The 15138-nt window shown below is 41.7% G+C and overlaps 1 protein-coding gene across 2 annotated transcripts in view; it reads right to left on the minus strand.

Moving 5' to 3' along the window:
- Positions 1-15138, minus strand: part of ube4b (ubiquitination factor E4B, UFD2 homolog (S. cerevisiae)) — a 100711-nt gene that overhangs the window by 13403 nt on the left and 72170 nt on the right. For both annotated transcript variants that reach the window (XM_073032217.1, XM_073032216.1), the window contains 7 exons: positions 14637-14735; positions 11053-11288; positions 7680-7806; positions 6876-7020; positions 5567-5701; positions 4221-4412; positions 819-993 (listed from right to left, as the gene is read on the minus strand). In XM_073032217.1, coding sequence (XP_072888318.1) covers positions 819-993; positions 4221-4412; positions 5567-5701; positions 6876-7020; positions 7680-7806; positions 11053-11288; positions 14637-14735 — 1109 coding nt within the window. The remainder of the gene's footprint in view (positions 1-818; positions 994-4220; positions 4413-5566; positions 5702-6875; positions 7021-7679; positions 7807-11052; positions 11289-14636; positions 14736-15138) is intronic.

Here is a 15138-nt window from a genome sequence, read left to right on the forward strand (position 1 = left end):
CTGTAAATTCACCTCTCATCCTCCTTTGCTCTAAAGAGAAAATCCCTAGTTCACTCAACCGTTCCTCATAAGCCATGCTCTCTAATCAAGCCAGCATCCCGGTAAATCTCTTATACACCCTCTCTAAAGGCTTCATATCCTTCTTACAAGGCAACCTGAAATGAACATAACAGTCCGAGTGCTATATCCAGAGCTTTATAGAACCGAAACATTTCCTGTGGCTCTGGAACTCAACACACCGTACACTTTCTTAACCACCCTACCAACTTATGCTGGAGAGAAACTCAGCAAGTGAAGCAGCGTCTGTAGAGGCAGAGGGATGGACTGAGACTCTGCATCAGACAGCTGGTATAAAAAGGGAAGGGGGTATTTACAAGGGAGATAGAGCCAGTACAAAAAGGTGAGGGAGGTATAAAGCAGAGATATAGCCAGCTTTAAAAAAAAGGCAAAGGAGGCATAAAGGGGAGATATAGCCACCATTAAAAGGCAAGGGGATACATGAAGGGGAGATATAGTCAGCATTAAAAAGCTGAGGGAGGGGGATTGAGGCAGCAGCTGGCAAATGATAGGTGGTTCCAAGTGAGAAGGGAATCATGTGGCATCACATCATTTACCCCCAGCTTTAAAATACTGACACACATTTGAAAAACTTTTCTGGTTTTGAAATAGATTTTGCATATATTAGCTAGCTCCGTAACTGAAAGACATTTTAAACAATCAAATTCAGATTGAATTATTATAACTTCAATATGGCACAAATACCATTAAATTCACTAATAAGGAGGTTTCTGGAATAACTATTCAGATTCAGAACTCACCTCTGAACTCATCTGGTGCATCCCCATAGTCAATTTCGGCACGGGCATTCTTTGTCACAATTTCTTCTACCTTTTCTGCCAATAGTCTAAATTTTTCTATTGCTATCGTTGATTTAATTCCCGCTTTCCTCATTTTTGAAATGACTTCATCGAAGAGTTCTTTACTGTACGATCGCTGTTCCCAAAAGTACAAGATAGCAGACATCAGCAATTTATTTGTGGGAGTATTTTCTTTTGTGTGAGATATACGTTTTGTGGGTGTACCATGGTCCGAAGGAACGTTATTTCAATTAGTAGCATACATGCACAGTCAAATGACAATAAACTTGAACACAACTAGAATTATCAGCCAATACATTACACAAAATAATGTGCACATTACAGTATTACAAAACACATTCAAACATTTCCTTGGATCACAAGTCACCCAGACCAGATAAACTACACTAGGGTTCTGAAAGAGGTAGCAGTAGAGATTGTGGAGGCATTAGAAATGATCTTTCAAAACTCTTTGGACTCTGACATGGTGCCTGGAAAATTGCAAATAACACTCCACTCTTTAAGAAAGGGGGAAGGCAGCAGAAAGGAAATTATAGACCAGTTAGCCTGACCTCAGCGGTTAGGAAGATGTTAGAGTCAATTGTTAAGGATGAGGCAATGAAGTACTTTGTGACACAGGGCAACAACCCCAGTTTAGATTTTCATTAGTTCTAAGCAGAAGTATCTTAATTTCTAAGAGCTAGGTAACGTGTGTGTTCCTCAATAGCTTGCAGAGGACAATTTAACCAGGGTGGTTAACAGTTAGGCTTACATCCCTTGTGTTGATATTACAAATGACATCTTGGTTCTGAGTGTGGGCTGGGGGAGTAGATGAGAGTTTGGGACAGGGAAGAGGTGGTGAGTAGGTGGTTGATATACTGCATTCCCTCTATATCCAAAATGCCAAATTCAGCTCCAGTAGTCCAGCAGAACTTCTCACCTTCTGTATTCTATGCTCCAGATACACCTCGTCTCTCAGTAGAGACGTTTAAAACATTTTGCAACCTCAGGTACCTCTTTGCTCTGGGCTGCAAATTTACTCAAAAGTCTGTTTGTAAACGCTTTTGTTTTTAAAAGGTATCACTTTTAAAGATTCACCCAAAAAGCAGCAAAATAAATGGTTGCCCACAATGATAGGAAGCTGCTTCATATTTTTGTGAAATAGCTGCAAAACTGACAAATCTGCAGCCAAGATGCTTTTTCACGAGCATTTGTTTGTTCTTAAAATGCACCTAAGTCTGACATAGCGACAGACAGCAATGTAATCACATCAAATGAAGTTGTACCATACTCTGCAAAAAGTTTCAGCCGCATTTATAGAGCTAGACTGTCCAAGAGTTTGGCACAGTACTGTAGTAATTTTAGGTACTGCTGCCGTAAAAAAAAAGTTTCACGACATATGTGAGTGATGATGAACCCGATTCTGATATGGGTCTCTATTGTGGAGTGAGAGTGGGAAGGGAGAGGGGAGGGAGTGGGAAGTCTGTAATGATCAATAAACTAATTGTTTAGAATTAAATGACCTTGCCTGGTTTCTCAGGTTTGGATGCGTTGGCACCCATGTCACCCTGGCCCTCCTTCTCTGCCACCAGTCCCACACCCCACCCAACATCCTTTGCTCCGCCAGATTTACAAACTCACGAGCCGTTGACAAATACAGAATTGTGCTAAAGTCTTGGGGGCCCCTCCACCCTTATCTACCACTTCAAGTCATGAATAATCTGATTGTAGCCACATTCCCATTCACCTCCTATGACCTTTCATTTACACCCTTGCTTAGTAAGAATCCATCCCTGCCTTAAAATTATTCAATATTCCCTGTTCCAAAACCTGCTATTCTAGATGTTCCCACAAGATCCCAGTAAAACCTCTCAGAAGCTTGTGCATCATACGGTGCAGGGAAATAACTAACAAATCACTGAGAATGTGTGGAGTTCTGGTCGCTCAGTAGAAAATGTAGTGAAGGAGAGATTTGCCAGGATGTTGAAGACAAGAATAAATTACAAGAGATTCTGCAAGTTGTTGGAAATGCAGAGTAACACCATGGAGGAACTCAGCAGGTCAGGCAGCATCTATGGAAAGGAATAAAGAGTTGATGTTTCAGGCCAAGATCCTTCATCGGGACAAGACATTGCAAATGCTGAAATACGAGGCAACAAGAGCATTCTGGTGGAATTTAGTGGGTCAGGCAGCACCTGTGGAGGTGAACAGACAATTGATTTTATGGGTCAAGACCCTTCATCTGGACCAGGGGTTCCCAACCTGGGTCCACAGATCCCCTTGCTTAATGGTATTGGTCCATGGCACAGAAAGGTTGGGAACCCTGACCTAGACTGAAAAAAAAAAGGGAGAGAGTTAGATGCAAGAGGAACTGGTTAGATTTGAAAAGAGAAAATGGACAGAGGAAAGGAGGTTACTGAAATTGGAGAAGTCAATATTCATGCCATTGGGTTACTTACTACCTATGAAGGGCTGCTGTTATAAGGAGAGATTGAATAAGCTGGGCTTATTCTCACTGGAACACAAAGCTGAGTGGTATTATAGAGCTTTATAAAGCTGACCTGCAAGAGGACCACATCCTTGTCATGGTTTGGAGGCTTGCATGCCTCAGCAACCTGGAGAGCCATGCTGGCTGGAGTCAGGGCTTTATCCATTGCCTCTTGGTAGGGTCACCCATGCCAAAGAGGGCAAAGGGTAAGAAGCCAAACTAAGAGTGACAACCTGATCCTCCCAAGGTTAGGGGGTCCAGCTCAGGCTAATAATACTGACTGGTCAAACAAAACTGTTATGGAAACAGCACTGTAGAGTTCTTCTACGTCTGTGTGCAACGGTATTCCTGAGTCTCCACCAGGGACTCGCATGACTAACAGGAGTGAAAACTGACAGGAAGCTACCAGCACAACGAAGGAAATCCTGAACACCAGAGAGAGATGGAGGGCCTTGAATGCTGCCCTGCACACCTGTAGGCATAACACACAGCAAGTTGGGGGGGGGTACATGGTCATTACCCCACTGCAGCCATCTAGAGGGAACAGATTAAAAGGAGACAGGAGATACTTAAAGGAGATGTGAGTTTTTCCCCCACACAATGGTTGCCTGGAGCAAACAGCTTTTTTCTTTAATTAAAACAGCACACATTGTAAAACAAATCTAAAATAAAAACTGCCCGTAATACCTCAGTATACCAGGCAGCACCAATGCAGAAAATTAGTGAGCAATGCAAATCAGATGTATGTGTTAGTGGGTTAATTGGTCACATAGGTGTAACGGGGAGGCACAGGTTCGTTGGGCCAGAAGGATCCGTTACTCTGCTGTATCCCTAAATAAATAGTCTTTTTTTGTTAAAAAGTAACAGGCACTTACCTGATCATCTGCAATAGCTTTTGCAAATCTGGGACAGTCCAGATGCAGGTAGATATCAGTCAACTGATCCAAAAGCTTCTTCGGTTCAAAACCATATTTTTCTGGGTTTTCTACTTTCAGGTCACGACACTTTGGGCCACACAGCTGTTGCAGGTTGAAGTTCAACATTGCGGCTAAGCGTGGGCCAAGCTCCTGCAATGAAAGTTAGCAAAATTTTAAAAAGGCACGTTACAAAAGTGTTGCCTATAATTCTCTCCTTTTTCAGTTATCAATTAAATGTATCTCAGCTTGAAGATTTGATTTTCTATACAACCTAAAGCATTTTAATCTACTACACCACTAAGGGGAGCACCTGTGATGCACTGGTTGAGAATCTTTCTTCCTCCTGTTGCTGACTCTCGTGCAGTTGGTTGAAAGTGAGAATTGAACAAGAGAATGACTGGAGTTTTGGTCAACAGGGCTTTATGTAACATGAGGACAAGCAGAAGCACGGCAAATCCCACAGCCACTTGTCGCAGGGCTTTCCAGTTACCTAATAGAAATGATGAGCTCTGAACATGCATGCGCACGCCTCCCAGTAGAAGTCTACCAAAACCAGGTAAACATACCGATCAACAGTATGCTGGACGCTAAAAACTACAATCACATTATAGCAGTTTCGGTAATGAACTTTCGTCCTTATGGAAGTCACAAGAATACCAAAAATACGAGGATACAGAAAGAAAAATGTGTGGCACGTGGCCAAGTGGTTAAGGTGTTGGACTAGCGACCTGAAGGTTGTGAGTTCGAGCCCCAACCGAGGCAGCGTGTTGTGTCACTGAGCAAGGCACTTAACAACACACTGCTCCAGTCCACCCAGCTGAAAATGGGTACCGACAAAATACTGGGGGTTTAACCTCGAGATAGACTGGTGTCCTATCTGGGGGGGAGGGGGGGGGAGGGAGGAGTCTCTCCTGTGTCTGTGTAGGAGGGAGGAACGGGCTTGTTTTGCTGTTGTTGTTTTGTCACTTGGTATGCTCTGTTTTGTGTTTATTCTGCCGAGCATTGTGGGGCATGCTACGTAGGCACCAGACTGTGTGGTAATACTTGGGAGCTGCCCACAGGACACTTGGGTTATTTGTTGACGCAAACATCACATTTCACTGTATGTTTCAATGTACGTGATAAGCTAATGAAATTTTTCCCCCAATTCTAATTTATTGACACTTGTAGATGAGAGGCTTCACATCATGGAAGATCACGGTACCAACCATTTTCTAGGAACGCAACGTAGGGGGTCACTTGTAAATATACAAAACCTCCACCTTGATTAGGCAAGTAACAAGGAGGAAAGAGCAATTACTCACAGGTCGAAGGAAAGGTTTTTGCACTTGCTTTGTGAGGTAATGGAACATATCCACGGTTTCGGCACCAAGAGCAAGGTACGAACGGGAGACGCGCTCATCCTGAGTCAGCTGCGATTGTCGACTTTGCTGCTGATCCTTTCAAAACAAGAGAAACTACTGAGGGGACTTCAATTAGCACATTATTAAACACAGAACACATCAGCACAGTACAAGTTTTTCAGTCCATGATGTTATGCCGACCTTTTAACCTACTCCAGGATCAATCTAACTCTTCCCTTCTACACAGTCCTCCACTTTAGTTATCGTCCATGTATCTAGGAGTTTCTTAAATACCCCTAATGTATCTGCCTTGATCACCCCCTTTAGAGGGCATTCCACACACCCATCACGCTGTTAAAAAATACCTACCTCTGACATCCCTCTATGTATAGACGCTACACTTTCCCCAAATCACCATAAAGTTACGCCTCCTTGGAAAAGGTCTCTGGCTATCCATTCAATCAATGCCTCTATCTTCTCGTACACCTCTATCAAGTCTCCTCTTCTCACTTTGTATACCTCAATCAAATCTCCTCTAATGACAATTAAGGACTTGTCATTTTGCATTTCTCATGATTTAGAATTAAACCAACCACAATACGGCCTCATAATTCCTTGTAGAACGAGCTTTCAAGCAGCTCATGAATGGATACCATTACAGAAGCTCCACAGGGGTACTAAATGACACCCTTACCAGCACTCTAACAAAAGGATGGAGAGAACTGAACATTATAGCAAAAAAAAAGTTGTGTTTTATTTCCATACATTCATTTGCATTATCACCCATTTCCAATACCACTGGAACCAAATGGTCTGTTGGTCCATTTCAAAGGACAGTCACAAGTGTGCATCTGAAATCACATAAACCATATCAATGAAGCAAGGGATTTCAGAAAACCAACTGTACTTCTACTAACAGATTCACCTTGACAGGATTCTGGATTGCAAGCCCTTACGCTACAGAATCCTGGCATATCTGCATGGATGGTTTATTTAATGAGAAAGTAATTCCCAAGGGAAAACCAAAAATAATATGGCTTAGCAACTGGGACACACTTCCTCAGGCCACAATCATGGAAATGTCAAACTCTTATAGACATTGCTACACAAATAACAACTGAACGTGCAAATGAAAAACTATATACCCTTATTCCTAACTTTCAAATGCGCATTCCAGAATTAGTTTCATCTTCCCCTGGTCAGTCAGTCATACACAAAACTTCCAAAATAAAATCAAATTTGCAAACGTTAAGCAAAATATTGAATTTACCCTAGGCAATGAGTCCCATCGTTCTTTGTTCTTCATTTCTTCCTGTACCTCATGGATACGTTTCAGAGAATCCAGGCTCTCATCCAGCAGGTATGTGGTATCATTTATTAACATATTGATGTAACGGACAAACTGCTTTCCAGAACTATGATCATAAAACAAATGTGTAAATGTAGGGTTAAAGATGTCCATAAAAACAGCTGAAGCTGACAAATAAATCAAATCTAATAGCAGGCACAAGAGTAGGGGAGTCTGAAACTATGGGGCATAGGTAGGGGCTCCCAACCTGGGGTCCAAGGACCCCTTGGTTAACAGTACAGGTCCATGGCATAATAAAATTGGGAACCTTGGTTTAGGGTGAGAGGGAACCAATTTAAAAGAGATCAAGGAACAATTTTTTTCCATGCAGAAGATGCTGAATATACGGAATGAGAGAAGTGGTGAGGCAAGTACAGTATTATCATTCAAGCAGCACTTTGGTAGATACATGGATTGTCTAGGCATGGACAGATATGGATTGAACTCAGGAAATTGGGACCAGTTGTGCATCAAGGACTTGATGGGCCGTAGGGCCTGTATCCACAGGAACACACACAAAATGCTGGAGGAACTCAGCAGGTCAGGTAGCATCTGTGGAAATGAATAGTCGGCATTTCAAACCAAGACCCTTTATCAGGACTGAGTGTGTATCCATGCTCTATGTCTGCTTTAACTGACTCTAACTGCCTAGGAGCTCAATTGCCAATTTCTTAACTCTTGCACATAATTATCCATAACAAGAAAAACAAAGATGGATCAACTTACTTAAACTCTTCCATAAAGGTGCCTTGATGTGCTACGTTCTGCCAAAGGCTCTTAAAGATTGTACTTATGTGGTAGCGGATAGTGAATTTGTCATAGAATTCACTTGTTGCTCCAGTATGTTCAACATCTAAAAGGCAAATCAAATAACATTTTAACAATGCTTTCCAAATTCACCACTAAAACTCAGTATAACACAGAAGGCACAGTCTTAAATCCATGGGGAGGAAATGCTTGCAGTCACAGACACTGATGCATGACCATCAGTACATTACCCTCCACAGAACAAAATCAACAGAACTGATTACATTGTGTTCGCTACTGAGTGCATAGCAGGCTGAATAGCACAACGGCTGGTGTAATAGCACCAGTGATCAGGGTTCAATCCCTGCCTCTGTCTGTAAAGAGTTTGTACATACTCCCTATGACCTCAAGGGTTTTCGTTTCCTCCCATAGTCCAAAAGATGTACAGATGAGTGTCAGTAAGCGGAGGACATGTTACGTTGGCACCGCAAGTACAGTGACACCATCAGTCTGCCCCAGCACAGCCACAGACTGCATTGGTCATTAATACAGACAACAAACATCACTGTGGCCATGGTAAACCAACACATTTCACGACATGTTTTAATATAGGTGACAAATAAAACTATTTTTTTTCTCTTTAGACAACAGGCTGGTCAATTAATACTCCTGCAGCAAACACGTGAAGACAAATTTCTTGATCTGTGTTTTTTTAAAAAATCATAATATGAATGCAAAATTGTAGTCCTGACTACAGAATGCAAAAAGGCATCTTCATCCAAGAATGCAATGACTAAAATGCCATGCTGCCTTCTAAACGTCAATAGCTACACCACAATATAAACAAGGTAAATTTCTATTTTTTATTTAATAGTAGTATCTCACACTGAAAACAAATTCCACGAAATTCTTTGAAGAAATAACAACCAGAATAGACAAAGGAGATTCAGTGGATGTTGTGTACTTGGATTTTCAGAAGGCCTGAGAAGGTTCCACACATGAGGCTGCTTAACAAGTTAAGAGCCCATGGTATTACATAGCAAGAATCAAGCAGTGGCTGACTGGCAGCAAGCGAAGAGTGGGAATAAAGGCAGCCTTTTCTAACCGGCTGCCCATGACTAGTGGTGTTCCACAGGCGTCTGTGTTAGGAACGCTTCTTTTTACATTATACAGTATAACAGCAAGGATGTAATGTTGAGGCTTTAAAAAAAAAACAACACACACTTGTGAGGCCTCACTTGGAGTATTGTGAGCAATTCTGGGCCCCTGATCTAAGAAAGGATGTGCTGAAACTGGAGAGGTTTCAAAGGAGACTCAAAAATGACTGGGATTGAAAGGGTCATCATAGCAGTGTTTGATGGCTCTGGACCTGTACTTAGTGGAATTCAGAAGAAAAAGGAGTGACTTCATTGAAACCTATCAAATGTTGAAAAGCCTCGATAAAGTGGATATGAAGAGGACGGTTCTATGGTGGAGGAGTCTAAGACCAGAGGGGACAGCCTCAGAACAGAGGGGTGTCTTTTTAGAATGGAGATGAGGAATAATTTTTTTTTAGATAGTGGTGAATCTGTGGAATTCACTGCCATAGGCAAGAGACCAAATCATTGGGTATATTTAAGGCAGAGACAGATAGGGATTGTCATTAGTCAGGGCATGAAGAAATACGGGGAGAAAGCAGGAGATTGGAGCTGAGAAGGAGAAGTGGATCAGCCATGATAAATGCTGGAGCAGTTGCAATGGGCCAAATATCCTAATCCTGCTCCTGTATCTTCTGTCTTGTGAAATTGATTAAAGGTCCATTAAAGCATCAGCTACAAAGAGAGGATAGGCAAACTTGGATTGTTTTCTCTGAAGTGCTGGAGGCTGAGAAATGAGCTAATAACAGTAAATAAAATTACAAGATAAGTTAGTCTTTTTCCCCAGGATGGAAATGTCAAATAGTAGAGGGCATCACTTTAAGGTTAAAAGGATATATATATATATATATATAAACATTTAAAAAGTATTTAGACAGACACGTGAACAAATAGGAAGTGGTGAGACATAGGCTTGGTCCAGGTAGATGGGATTAGTTTGGGTTAGCATCATGGCTGGGCCTATTCCAGGGCTGTTCACTCTTTTAGGTTCAAAGATATTTCCGGTCTAAGCTGAGGCAGTCAACTTGAGCCTTAAAATCATTTTGATGATAACTGGCTCCAATCCACCTCTCGCCAAGAATGTCAAGTGTTGAATGACAGATAACGATCAACTAGATTCACAGCTAGTAGGACACGTACTGGAGGATGGTCAAAAGCTGAGGAAAAATGATAGTTTAGGTCCAATTTCCCAAGTGAGAAACCAGATAAAAAACCAAGCACAGGAAATTAAAAACTAAAAAAACTGTTAAATGGATCAGTACTTTAACTCAAAGGGATAATTTACCTTTTTTAAATACACTCCTTTTCTTGCACTTACTCATTTTTGGCACTTGAGCTTCTCCTTAATAAAAGGGAACACAGAGCAACAAACAAAATGCTCGAGTTCAGCATCTCTGGAGGGGAATTAACTGTCAACATTTCAGGACGAGACCCTTCATCGGGACTGGGAAATGGAGCAGACCTCTCAGCCTTCAAACTTGCTGCAACATTTAACAACATCACTGACCAAACTGCCACTTCAGCTGAGCATTTCTAACCACCCTTAGTGATCTAACCCTGCCTTAAAGTATTTAGAAATGAGGTGAAAAGGTCAAATTATTTTTGAGTTGTGATCCCTAGATCTTTTAAGATATACAGCCATTTATGTTATATAAGCACAACAACCCCATTTTTAGATTCTCCCACTAGATGAAAAATCCTTTCTTGATCCACCTAGATAAAATACCCTGGATCTTTGGAAGGGTACTTCAAACAGCCTTGGGTCCTGTGGGATCTTTCTCAATAAATTGAAATTCAATCTGTTCAAAAAATAAATGCAGATAAATATCTGATGTTCATTACTGATTGCTTCCCATCAGTAAACCTTGAACATTTTAGCATTCAAAGTTCAATGAAAACAATTGAGACATCTCTTATGTAAACTGAGCTCCACACTGAGCCCACTTGAAGGGACAGTGTAATGGTTAGCATAACGCTATTACAACACCAGTGACTCAGGTTCAATTCCGTCACTATCATAAGGAGATGGTACATTTGCCTCGTGACTGCATGGGTTTTCTCCAGGTGTTCCGGTTTCTGCCCACATTCCAACATACAGGTCAGATGATTAGTTGGTCACATGGGTGGCACCAAGCACAGTGGGCTCATTGGGCTGGAAGGGCCAGTCACCGTACTGTATTTCGAAATTGGAAAAAGCAAATTGTGAAACAGCATACCTGTGTAAAATTTCATTAATGCAGGCACAAGCTGTTTTGTGGCCAGTGGGTGATTCTCCATCATTTCATAGAATTTCTGCGTTCGAGGCTGGACTGCTGGGTTGGTCACAAACATGACTTCAACGAGCTTGGCAATTAGGTAAGGATTTCGGATATAGTTTTGACTACAGATAAATACGACAAGGAAAGTCACGACGTCCTGAGTACATGGTTCATATAAAACCTGAGGGGAATATCTGTAGACAAAAGAACAAATTATGTGGGAAAATTAAATGAAAAATCTTACACATATATTGTGACAAACCAAAGATACTGACATTTTGTAGACCACTACAAGATTAATTCTTCTGGTTCTTGCCAGATTAAATTTAAAACTAAGCAGCAATTAAGCAGATTGGGACTGTGAATCTCCGTGACTCCGCTGGGGTAACTGAAGGCCCAAAATCTGCTCAACCGAGTTCAAATTAGAGACCGCTGGAATCCAAAGATGACAGCCTGTCTTGGGGTTAGAGGGTTATATGCGCGTGGGTGGGGAGGAGGAATGGGGCTTGTTTTGCTCATTTTGGTGCTTGTTATGTTCTGTGTTGTGGGCTTACTATGTCTATGCAGGAATATGTGATAATATTTGCGGGCTGACCCCAGCATACCCTTGCGTGCATTGGTTGTTAACATAAACAACATATTTCACTGTATGTTTCAATGTACACATAATGAATAAACTTGAATCACTCATCAAATGAACAAGGTTTACATTTTTGTTCATAGCCAATTACTAATTACTTGAATACAGTTAATGTGGTGGCTATTTGTGCTCTAAACTCATCGGACATACAGTCTGAGCCAACCCAAAAAGAAATTCAGCACAAGGTAGAAATCCAGCTGTTCTGCTAAAGTGAGAGGACACTAAAAACAGACCACTAAAAACAGTTGTCACTGAAGTTATACAGAACAAAAGCATTTTGGTTATGGTTGTTTCAAGTATTAATATTATTCAAGTACCAGGTATAAGTAATATAAAGGACACCTTAAGGAAGGAGTTCCCAACCTGGGACCATGGATCCCTTGCTTTATAGTATAGTCCATTGTATAAAAAAGGTGGGGGGATGCCAACCTAAGGGTTTACAATGAATTGATACAAAAGAATTTTGAACTTTCCGGGTAACTCCACAAATGTGCACTTAGGACTCTCATGATGGCCTAATTCTGCTCCTACATTATGGTCTTATGTCCACTAATCGTCCAGGTACTGGGGTTCAGTTCAGGGCTAACAACCCTATGTGGTAAAACAGAACTGGTACGGAAACAGCAATGAAGAATCATAACATCTACATCTGAGTGGCCAACGACAGACCGAGATGGAACACCTTCATTGCTGCCCTGAAGCCCAGAAACTTGTATGAGGCAACATGAAGGGAATGAAATGGTTCCTCAATACTGATCATTCTTCTACTGCATACCATTTGCATTAACTTTCAAAAGCAATTGTAATGGAAATGACACCCTGCAGCACTGCCCGCTAGTTCAGGAGGAAGAGCCGAAACAAGACCAGGATGGGACTTGAGGACCTGAGTTATACAGAATGGTTGGGTAAGTTAGGACTTTATTCCCTGGAGCATTACAAGGGGAAATTTCAGTTATACAAAATTATGAAGGATATTGATAGGGTAAATACATTCAGACTTTTTCCCGTGGTTGAGCAAGACCAGAACTACAGGCTTTAGAGCAGGGGTGTCAAACTCATTTTAGGTCACGGGCCGGATTAAGCAAAATGCAGCTTCATGCGGGCCGGATCAGTCGGACGCGTGCGAACGCAGCTTTCGTTGCCTCCGTTTTTCCAGCCTGCTCTCATGTGTCTCAGTCTCTGCTATAACTACAAAGTGTTTCACTTTACAAATTCCGTTTCTTATGAAGAAGACTGCCAAATAAACACTAAAAACCCTGAAAACCTGGTACCTGAATAAACTCAGCATTAGCCATATCATACGCCATAGGCGCTTCGATTACTGGGGCCAGCTTTAATAGTAATTAGATATTATCTGACGGGCCAAAGATAATTCCACCGCGGGCCGCATTTGGCCCGCGGGCCTTGAGTTTGACATATATGCTTTAGAGTGATACACAAAGTATTTAAGGGGAACTTCTTCACATGAGTTGGCAGGGGAAGTGATAGACATAGATTCAACTGTAACATTTAAGAGAAGTTTTGATAGGTATGTGTGTGAGGGATATGGAAGGCTGTAGTCTGGGTACAAGTAGATGGGACCAGGCAGATGCCCAGGACAGGAGGTTTAGATAGGCTGAAAGGTCTGTTTTTGTGCTCTATTAGATTCAAGATTGTTTAATGTCTTTTCCAGTACACAAGTGTAAGGGAGAAAGATATAAATGTTACTCCAGATGTGATGTAGAACACAAAAAACACAAGAACACAATATAAAAAACAATAAATAGAAACACAAGATAGCTTATATACACAGTTTGATTGTACGTCCATAAAGTGACACTAAGCACAAGAGTGTCTGTACATTATGTGACTGACAGGAAACGATAAAGTAGTGGTGGTTGAGGGTTGTGGAGGGGTGGTTACTGGGTGGAGGTGTTGATCAGCCTTACTGCCGGGGAAAGTAACTGTTTTTTGAGTCTGGTGATCCTGGCATTGGTGCTATAGTCTCCTCCCTAATGAGAGTGGGAAAAACAGTCCATGAGCAGGGTGGGTGGGATCTTCCATGAAGTTACTGGTGGTGGTGGTGGGGGGGGGGGGGGGGGGGGTGTATACACACACACACACCACAGTAAGTAGCAGTTATTGCGACACTATTACAGCTCGAGGAGTTCTGAAGTTTGGAGTTCAGTTCTGGTGGGTTCTGTAACGAGTCTCCATACCTCCTCCCCGTGGGTTTTCTCTGGGTCCTCTTGTTTTCTCCCACAGTTCAAATTGCCCCGTAATTAGGTTAGGGTTGATTGGGTTTGTCAGGGATTGCTGGGGCAGCTTGGCTTGAAAGGCCAGAAGGGCCCACACTGCGCTGAGTACGACTAAGATTTTCAAAGCTGAATGAAGAGGGAGACATCGGTTGACAAGATCACCACCCTGCTATGACCTGTTTATACATTAATAGGCAAAACTGGAGGCTAAAGCTGCCAAATTTTAGAAATTAAAAACCCTTTTCTTTAAGAAAATGCTTTAAGATAACAAGTTAGATAGAAAAATGTAAGCTTTTACAAGGAAACATGAATCTTGATTTAGATAAGCAGATTCAGGTGCTATTTCTATGAAAGCAGTGATGTGACCAACCAGTTAAACCAAGAGAAAACAAAATGCTGGAAATACTGAGGTGGTCAGCAGCATCTGGAGCGAGAGAAAGAGTTAATGCTCCACGTTACTGACCTGTCATTAGAATTGTTCACATCTCTATTGTTTCTGCCTTATCTACTGATTATTTCCAAATTACTTTCATTTTAGAGGTCCACCACCTAGGTTTTTGCTTTTAGATTTATTCAAGGTAATCTGCTTTAACGAACAGCTTGGAACCTTATATCCTTCAAACTATCCACATGTCGTCAGTCCTGTTGAAGTTACATTTACTTACTGTACAATAAACAGCAAAAATTCAGCAATATCTTCCAAATAGAATTCAGGCAATGCTGCAAACACCTTGGGGATCTCCGGATTAAGGGGCAGTGTCATGCTGCAAGGAGAGAAGAACAAACATTTTGCTCTTTTGATGTTTGCTAATACAAAATCTTTACAACTTGAGTCTCAATTCCACATGCTCCCTGGCAACAGCTCAAGATTGAACAAGTCGAGTACAACTTTATGAATTTAACCACATCCCACCTATCAGAAAGACCATAACACAAATGCTGTAAGAACTCAGCAGTTAGACTGGATCTATGGAGTGTAGCGAAGAGCCGATGTTTCGGGCCGAGACCCTTCATCAGGACACTGCTGAATTCAGCACATGCTGGCCCCCACAGCCCCTCCCTTACCAACTCCAGCATCAATTATTTTAATGCTCGTCCAGCCTTCCTTATTCTCACTCAGTGATGCGCAGGTTCACACAAAACAGTTTGTATACCCAAGTTCTGTTC

This window comes from Hemitrygon akajei, chromosome 29 (assembly GCF_048418815.1).
Source record: "Hemitrygon akajei chromosome 29, sHemAka1.3, whole genome shotgun sequence".
Lineage (NCBI taxonomy): Eukaryota > Metazoa > Chordata > Chondrichthyes > Myliobatiformes > Dasyatidae > Hemitrygon > Hemitrygon akajei.